The sequence below is a fragment of the Perca fluviatilis genome, chromosome 11 (genome assembly GCF_010015445.1).
Source record: "Perca fluviatilis chromosome 11, GENO_Pfluv_1.0, whole genome shotgun sequence".
Lineage (NCBI taxonomy): Eukaryota > Metazoa > Chordata > Actinopteri > Perciformes > Percidae > Perca > Perca fluviatilis.
Genome location: NC_053122.1, coordinates 22857760 through 22867504, shown reverse-complemented (window position 1 = coordinate 22867504; position 9745 = coordinate 22857760). Strand labels below are relative to the sequence as shown.

Here is a 9745-nt window from a genome sequence, read left to right as displayed (position 1 = left end):
TAGATGATTTGTCATTCATCTCATTGATGCATGATCTGCTTGCTATCTAAACAAAAGTATGTGAATTGTTCACGAACACCAATGCTTTTTTATATTATTTATAATTTAATAATCCATAATTGGCCTAAGCATAACAACAACAATAACTGATGCAGGATTTCAATTTGGCTTTCAATACTTTTGTTATACTGTATTATTTATTCATGGAGGTCTGTACATAATGTAGCTAAACTTGTTATCTACAGAATTTCACCATTTTAAATGTTATCAATGACTGATTGGAAGCAACGTTGATTTGACCCTACAGTGAATTTTTTCTCAGAGTGCCAGTTAATCATTCACCAGAGTACACACAGACACTGGGCACGATGAACCACTGTTTCTGCTCCAACATTCTGGTTTATCATTCTGCCAAAGTACAAAAGTCAAAACAGTACGAAAAGCATTTTTTTGTTGTTGACAAGTTAGTGCTAATAAAGATCATACTGTAAAATAGGGTCCAAGCTGTAAGCAAAGCCTTTAGGGGATATAGTTGAGTTACAGTTAACTTTTAAATAACCTGGGGCGGCCTCTAGCTCATCCAGTTGCCCCATGTTGGCTGAGTCCTGCAGCGGTGTGGGTTCGATTCCAACATGCTGCCCTTTGCTGCGTGTCATCCCCCATCTCTCTCTCCCCATTTCGTGTCTATCCAATGTCACTATGTAATAAAGGGAAAAGCCCCCCAAAAAATTGGCTTTAAAAAAAAATAACTTGTTCAATAACTATTTTATTTCATAAATTATATTTGAAATTCCCTTAAATTAAACCAAGACTTCTATAAAACTACATCTGCTATAGTAGTACTACAGTAGCACACGTTCACTTAGAGACACATTCCTTAATGACCATGTAAAGTTACAACTTCAATAACTTAATAAACACATATGGGAATATCAAGATTTCATTGCAGGATCAAGGACATTTTTCTGATCCTTTTAGCTTCTTTTTTTTTTCTTCTCTTCTCGTGTCTAGTCAGTATTGTATTCAAACAGTTCCAGGCAGTGTCAGTTATACCTTACTCATCACATTCCCGCCCTCGCGTTGACTTTCATGTGATTACTGGCAGTATATTGCAACAACCTCGTGACACACAGGGCTGAAACTACGCCCAATCAACGGTCAAGAGCTGCAGAGGAATGTGATTGCACAGATAAATACTGTATGATTTGGAAAACCAGTGAAAGACAATCAACATTATTGTTTAAAACTGGTAAAAGTTTTAAGCATGCAATTTGAAATTAAGTATGTTCATGTAAAATATTAAAGAAGGCAGTTTTATTATTGTCTTATACCATTTAGGTATTTACTTGTTTTATTTTTATTTTAAAAATTGTCATCAAAACTATTAAATTAAGCAAGCAATTGCAAAAATGCAGAATTGTATCATTTACTGTGAACACAGATTATTAACATTAACCAAAATACCCAAATCTGTTACTCTTACAATAGATTAAAAAAAACTGCAGCCCTTCACTGCATATTTCAATACAGCGATCAATATAACAATCCCACAACCTTCCTTTACAATGTGAAGCAAGTATGGCTAATAATATAATTCAATAATGGATAGATGGGAAACCAAGCCTCTGAGTAACACACGGCACAAAGTATGTATAACTGAAAGCATTCTGCATAGTTTTCAGTGCAAAATACATTTACCAAAAAGCAGCAAAACAAACTAACAACAAAAAGTGATAGCAGAGCAGTGTGCACACACTGACGCCATCTACTTGTTCTTTTTCTCATTCATGTTCAGGGGGAATACCAAGCATTCAGATCCCAGGCCCGTCTATATCCTGTACAGTAAAAAGTAATCATTATTAGGCATAAAAAAAACAACGATTGTTTCTGACTGACCCTGTCAATTTACGTGCGACCCAAATTTATTTTATGAGCTTGGGGAAGAAATAATACAAATTCAATAAATACACAAATAAAAAGTTTGAGGAGAACTATAATTAGTCATCAGTCGTGCACCTACCTGCAGCTGTGTTTAACACTGAAAACATACAGCTCAGTTCAGCGTTTACTTGCAGCTCTGCTATGGTAGCAGCTAACCTTTAACGTTACCTGCCGGTCACATTGTCTCTAAACCATAGATTGTTAATATTAATGGAAGGAGCATTTGTGACATCACCCATTGGTGTGTGGAGATCTGCTATGAGTCGTCGAGCATGCTGTTATGGCGCATTCATGCCACCTCGGAATAACAGGGATCGCCCCCGTGGTTACGTTGTTTTTCCGACTGGCAGCGTTCACATGGTCGGGATCTGGTCGGGATGCGTGTTCTTCTTCTTCTGTTATATTGCCGTTTGGCATAACAACTTGTTGCATGACTGCCAACAACGGTTGGCCGTAGCCTAGAGCATCAGGTGTGTGAAAACATGGAGGCCACAATAACAAAAGATTTTGTGCTGTTTTCTTATACGAGCATCCAAACAGCACATCGCCAGGTGTTTGTTTATGTTATCTGCAGGACAACCAACGGGAAATGACACGGATAATGTGTTGTTTTTTTATACATAGGCCTATTTATGAATAATTTGAAACATATTATGTCTGTGTATGTTTATTGGCAGAGGCATTTGTCCACAATAAACAGTTTATTGTCATTAAAATATGTTCAGTGAACCAAAGTCGCCTACATCAAACGTCAGTTGTCAACAACGCGTCACCAACTGGGGAACTCGGTTATCAAAATCCAGCCCGAGTTTCCCACCTCTGATTCCCACAGGAAGTTACGTGAATGATGACATTTTCACTCGGAAAAACGTTTTTCCGATGTCCATGAACGCACGGTTAGCCTACGGGTGCAGCCATCCTGGTTGCGGATGTGACGATTTTAGAGACACGTTACGTTACACACTTTCACTGGCAATCACATCATAGCCACGCCCTAAAACACCCCCTGCTTTATCGCCGATTTTAAAATCAACGAGACCATAATTCAAAACATGAACATCCTTCTGTGTTGCAGAAGACTTAAAACTAGCGATTAAAACCATAAAATCATTATGAAAATGTTTACTTAGGTAATAAATCAAGTGAGAAGTGGATCACTTTCTCATAGACTTCTACAGAAACCAAACTCCTTTTGCAACCGCACGTCGCCCCCTGCTGGCATTTAGATAGAATGCAGGTTTGAGGCACTTCCGCATTTGCAGCACTTCGCCGAAGCAGATGCATTGTCCTTTAATATTTACAGTCAATGCTCTAAACAGTCCGCTCATAGTGAAGTCCTGCACGGATCAACAGATGTTAGAGTCCGGCGGCTGCTCGCTCTCTTTGTTATAAGACGCACACCGAGCATATTAATGCGCTCACTGATCCAACCTTTGCAGATGTTACCGCTCGGTGTTTGGCTAATAAGCCGTTAGCCTGTTAGCTTGAGCTTTGTCCTCTGCTCAGTTTAACCGCTAACCCCCCGGTACCGGTCAGAGAGGCATGTTTACTTTGTGTCTCTGTCCTCCGGTGCGTCCAGCGACGGGCTCCGGTCAGTTTTCAATTAGCCTATATTAGTAACAGTTAATTTGTGTGTGTGTGTGTGTGTGTGTGTGTGTGTGTGTGTGTGTGTGTGTGTGTGTGTGTGTGTGTGTGTGTGTGTGTGTGTGTGTGTGTGTGTGTATATATGTGTATATGTATATGTATATGTGTATATGTATATGTGTATGTGTGTGTAACATGCTGGGACACACAAGTTGGTAGAGTACATGTAGTACAGGTCGTATCCATCGCTACTGTAAAGGAAAATAAAATTTTAAAAAAATCCTTACCCATCCCTTTCTGCCACTGGGAAATTTTTTTAAATAAAATAAATTCCCTACCGACCCATGACCTCAACTGACAACCAACCGGAACCAAACAATAATTTTTTATGCCTTACTTTTGAGCTTCATTGTTCATGTCTTTCTGCAGACAGCTCCTAGAGTTTTGAACTTTGGTCCGAGCGTGTTCAGGAAGTCGAGGTTATCGTTGTCACCAAAGTCGCTGCAACATCCCACAGAGCCAGCTGCAGAGCCCGCCCCCTCAAAACCGTAGGAGTGGATGAGGTCATCTGCGTACTGTCCATCCTCTGTTCCAAAATAGGCCAGCTTCTTTAAGACAGAGTGGAAGAGAGAGGAAGCGTGTTGTTACTCGCGGTGGACTAAGCCTGAGCGATAGGAGGGGAGATACTACACAATGTGATAATAACACAAAGCTGCTCAGGATATGACTGGAAGTCCGACATTACACAGAGAAACAATTTTCTTTCACCAAGACCTGGAGAAATAATAAAGTTTATGGAAGATACTATTATGGCTTAGAGATCAGGATTATATTACACGTGAGAGTTAGCTAAGCTCTTACAGATAACCAAGTAGTTATTACATCTTATAGAATGAAAGGTGTACACATCTGGACACATTTATTTCTGCCACTTTCTCACACTTTTGTGCTTCTTTCCACTCTTAGACACCGCCAACTTTTTTTAAAATTTTACAATAGAACAACATTACCTGGTTTATATAGCGGCCGTTTGTTCGCCAGTTGTGAAGAAAGGCTGCGTCCTGGGCGAGGTATCTGTTGTCAAAGTTTGTACCGCTACCCATACCAAAATGTCCAGACTGATTACCAAATTGGTTATCATACTGGCCAGAATAGTACTCTTGCGTATCGGATGTGACAACACCGGATGCCCCATACATCCCATTCCCATGTGTGCTTTGGCCTCCGATTGTGCTGAAGCTCTTGTTCCCAGTCCATCCTGCATTCACCCCCTTCACTGAGCCCTTCACTGCTTGGTCAATCCCAGTAGTGGGAATAGTGATGAGGCTTGAATCCTGTAGAGAAGAACAACATTTAAAAAAAAGAGCAATCGAGTAAAAAATAAATTAGGCAAAATAGAAGAAAAAAAAAAAGTTAAAATATGTTGTTGTTGTTTTTTTACAAGAGTATGAGCCCAGGCAATGCTTTAATTATTATTTCCTTACCACTTCTTCCCCTGGGGACTCGGTGTTTGATTTGAGCAGGATTCCACCACTGTCTCCTACATCTTCAAATTCTAGTTTCTCTCTCTTTGTCTCTTTGTCTTTCTTTACAAGCAGTAGGCCTGCAATAACAAAAGATAGTACATTAAAAATGAATGCACAAGGAGTGCAATTTATAACAAACAGTGCTCCACATATAGTAGGTATAAGAGTGAGCATAATGGCATTATAATTTACATGCTTAAGCACACAAATTCTGCTTATTATCTACACAGCGTAGCCTACACAATTCTGCTGGCAATAGTATAGCAGTGGGGGACTCACCGAGCAGTAGGAGGAAGAGCAGAGGCAACAGCATAGCCAGTAAAGCCAGTGGCCCTAATGACACAGAGTGGTCCTTGTCCAAGCAGATAACCAATATTTTAGTAAAACCAGTTTAAAACACACTGGTAAAGACAACATGCACTTATTGGGTTTCATTTTATTGTCACAAAACATTAAGACATCATTTCAAGATGTGCAATATTTTTGTAAGTGATCGCTAATCACTTACAGATGTTTTTGTTAAAGTGGGCACGTTGTCGTTGATATCTCCCACAGTAATGGTTGCTGTTCCTGTGGTTGAAAGGCCAGTGTCTGCACCGCCCATATCTTTGATTACTACTGTCACCATATGCTTGTCTTTTGCCTAAAGAAATAAATGTGACAAAATGATACCAGAAAAAGGTAAATAACATGGTAAGATGAGGTAAGAGACCAAGATTTTGTTGTATTTCAGAGTAAATCACAATACAATGGTGCTGGTGTTCACCTCTCTGTCCAGGGTGTTAGTTTTTGTAGTGATGACACCCGTTTCTGGGTTGATGTCAAACAGGTCTAACCCAGTTGTGAGAAAATACTTGATCTTGGTGTGGAGGGTTCCTGCTAGGTCTCTGTCTGTAGCATTCCCCTTCCCCACCACTGTCCCTGTGGTGTAAAACATAATCATCGAGTTTATTATCAGCCACACTGAAAGTCAAAAACTGAGGATTACTGGTGTGTGTTATGTGTTCATCTGTTTTACCTGCGACGCTTTGCTCTAGCACAGTGAATTGTAGTTGGTCTATGAATGTTGGAGCGTTGTCATTCACATCTTCTACAATTACTTGGATGTCCAAAGATGAGTCTGTCTCCATATGTGTGAATTTGTCAAAAACTTTGATTTTTAACTGTGATGAAACAAAGTGTGAGCATATCATATGGTTTCGTTTATTTTCAATGTCAGATTAGTCATTTAAAGTGTGATGTACTGCGATGTCAAATATTAATGATTTAACTTAATAAACATTCTGTTTTCACACTATAGCCAAAACTGTTAATATAATTTATTAACAGTTTAAATCGTTTTTTAGGCAAAAATACCAAACATAACTCTACCTAGTTCCAACCTTGGGTCTTAGGAAATAGTGACAGTCATTTTTTTTCTGTTAATGGCATTTTATAGACCTAGCAATTGATGAGATTAATAAGGGATAAGGTAAATAATCATTAGTCGCTGGTCTGTTTCACACTCACGTTAAACGATGGGAACTCTTCACGATCAATTGACCTGTTCACCATCAACATTCCACTTTCACAGTTCAGACTGAACAATCCCACTGGATTCTGATTAACACCAGGTCCAGTGATGTTGTAGTACACTTGGTGCCTGGCTTTTGAGTCTGATACAATCTATAACAGAAACCAAAAAAATCAAACATGATAACAAAAACTGTCCATCTGGTGCGGGTATAAAAACATGAAAGGAATTAATCACTGCATAAAGCCAGTGGAAATCAGGGGCGATTCTAGGATCAAACCTTTAGGGGGGCTCAGCCCCTAATGAGAATGTGACACGGATACAGTGCATGCACAGTAATAACGACTAATTTGACACAGTGTTCTAACATTCAGCAACTTTAGTTGCTTACGTTTCAATTTGGGTTCTAATCTGTGCCATGAAATTACCAACTTCTTCTGTGGGGACTACCAACATTAAACTTCACAACCACACTCCTGCTCTCCCTCTGACAGATTAGATTCAGCCAAAGGCAGGTGTCTGGCACAACTCCCTCCGATTGGCCAAAACTATGTTTCTGTTGACCCTTCACTGGGTTACACGCATCTATATCTATGGTTACAGGTGCATAGCATTGGCTACAGCGACATAGGATATTAAATCTGTTACAAGCCCTTTGAACCTGTAATTGTGTGTCCTCTGTCGCTAACAGTCAAGTATGTAACTCACTTGAAGTTTTTTTTTAAGTTTTTTGACATTATAATTTTTAGGGGGGCTAAGACGAAATTTAAAAAGCGTCTAAAATCGCCCATGGTGGAAAGTAAAGTAATTAATAGGTGTGTCTGGGTGTGTGAAAAACATAATCTGGGGGGGATGTGAGAAAAGTGAGGCAAGTGCAGCAACAGGAAAGTGAAGAGAATGTGTGGATTTGTATTGAAAATGCTGTGATGAAGATTTAAAGGCCAATTAGTGCAAACCTAATATACTACAAGGTTATAATTTCCCTATATTTTCAAGATTAAGATTACCTTTTCCATGTCTTTTGGAAAAGGTCCTATACCATTCTCTAAAATGTGGAAGGTTAGAGGACTCCAACGTCTCTTGGAGCGCTTCAGGAAGCCTGTGGGCTGTGACATGCAAACAGGTCAGGAATGTTAAAAAAAAACTAAACAAGAAAAGGTACTTCTGACATGTTTAACCTGCTGTAAACAGCTAAAAGCATGCACAGTCTTACCTTTTTTTCCCATATTGCACTGCGGACAAGGTGAACTACCATTTCACTTTCCAGTCCACTGTTGTCCCGAGCCCACACAGAAAATGTCCGCCCTCCTGGTGCCACTGATACAGGCGTTACAGCTACTATTGCTCGATTACTCGTTATTGTAAAACGTCGGTCCTCCAAAGTTAAGTGCATTGATTCTGTATCGCAGTCAGCAACTTCAACTGAAAACCAAGACAGGGACAGTGGAAAGGTGGAAAGGTAAAAGGCGGCTACAAAACAAAAGCCGAGTCAACCTGGAATGGAGAAAACTGTTCCATAAATAATTAATGAACAAATAATAAGTGAAGTAGGCTACCTGTTGCGATTTTGTGTCCAGTCGGAATTGTGTCTGGCAGAATTATGTACAAAGACTTCGGGATAAAACACGACTCCACACGGGACAACATCTGAAGTAAAAAGTCGATTTTAAAGTGAGTTTCAAATAGGCTTATCGAAAAATTAAATAAAAAAGAATGGAAAGTTTTACTTTAATAGCAATTGCATAATATCAATAGGCTACTTCTCTTTAGTTTTGACAGAAGTTAGAAGCTTAACATGATACTCAAACGTTACATTTGTATCTGTAAATACTAAAGGTGTTTGTTTAATTATTCACAAACCTATTTAAATTCCATATATACTAGACCTGGTTTGTGCTTTCCCAAGACACACAATGAAGAAATGACTTTGTCATGTGCATTCATAGCAACTGAAATATCTCGCACATGCCATATAAAACTACAACTCCTAAAGCTAAAGTCAAGTTAAGAAGTTTCTGTGGACCACTTTCTTGGCAGCTGAAGGCACGACTCCATATTGAACTCAGATGGAGCCAAGTGTCCTCGGACTCACTGGTGGAGGGTGAAAACATCGTATCTGGAAAGATTGTTTTTCGCAGTATGCCAAAAACTAATTACAAGCATCTTTACAGAAGTGACTGGAAGTGATGGCTCAAGCAGCTCTGATAAGGGTGGACACACAAAGTGGTCTATTGAATTATGTGGCTTATCAGTGCCATTGGTTTACATAGGGATGCACTTGATAATAAGAAATGATCTAAAACTCTTGTTTGTTGTCGTTTTAATTGCCTCGAAGGAATTTTTTTGTCATGCAGCTACCATGACACACACACACACACGCCATATGTTAGGACAGCTGAGCATGTTGTTTTGTGCAGTAGGCCTTTACAAAAATGTTTTTTTTTTTTTTTTGCACTATCTACGTTTTTTGTGAACATAAGCCAGTGTACAGAAGTGAAAGAGTAAGGCCAAACGAGGTAATTTATGGTATAAGATCTGATACTGGCACGTCAACCTCTTTCCTCCCTGGTTCTCAGTTTGGATTTCAATGATACATTTCACACCAGTTGAATGGTACACGTCTATAAATAAGCTATGTGTCAAATGAACTAAAGTTGTTCAAGTAACTCCTAGGCCTTAATGCTGTTTCATCACTGTGACCAGTTTGTTAGTAGGAGCACAATAGAGATACTCATATCCAGCATGTTAAATATCTGGCCCATGGTAACCATGGTAAATACTTTGGATGGAACTCAGAAATGGGTGTTGTAAAGAAAGTCTCTAAAAGACGTGTTCGTTTGATTTCTGAGGAGGAAGGAGAGGCTTGGGTCCAATTGAAAGATTAAGCAAAAGGTTTAATGAACAACACGATGAAAACGACATGACAAAAACAATCAAACATAAAACATGAAACACTGCCCGCAGTGGACTGAAATGACATGCCTCCTCTTCAGGAATTACATCAATCAGTCCCGAGACATGCGACATGACAAAACAATACACTGCAAACAGCGGACTACAACATGCTTCCCCTTGCGGGGTCACAGTTGAAGCCCTGAATCATTCTCAGGATCACACATTTATTCCCTTCACCTGGGTGGTTCCTCAAATGAAATCTTCCCCTATTGGTCAGATGTCTCTC

At 39.4% G+C, this 9745-nt stretch overlaps 1 protein-coding gene across 2 annotated transcripts in view; it reads right to left on the bottom strand.

Annotated features, from left to right (window-relative positions):
* Positions 1–1003: 1003 nt before the first annotated feature.
* dsc2l (desmocollin 2 like) overlaps positions 1004–9745 on the bottom strand; it is a 38626-nt gene continuing 29884 nt past the window's right edge. The window contains exons 14-18 of one of the 2 annotated variants that reach the window (XM_039814979.1): positions 5331–5403; positions 5010–5128; positions 4536–4859; positions 3923–4133; positions 1004–1835 (exon numbers count right to left, since the gene is read on the bottom strand). In XM_039814979.1, the coding sequence (XP_039670913.1) occupies positions 3939–4133; positions 4536–4859; positions 5010–5128; positions 5331–5403 (711 nt within the window). In that variant the 3' untranslated portion in view covers positions 1004–1835; positions 3923–3938. Of the gene's footprint in view, positions 1836–3841; positions 4134–4535; positions 4860–5009; positions 5129–5330; positions 5404–9745 lie in introns of those variants that run through there. The other variant, XM_039814981.1, reaches the window with a different exon arrangement.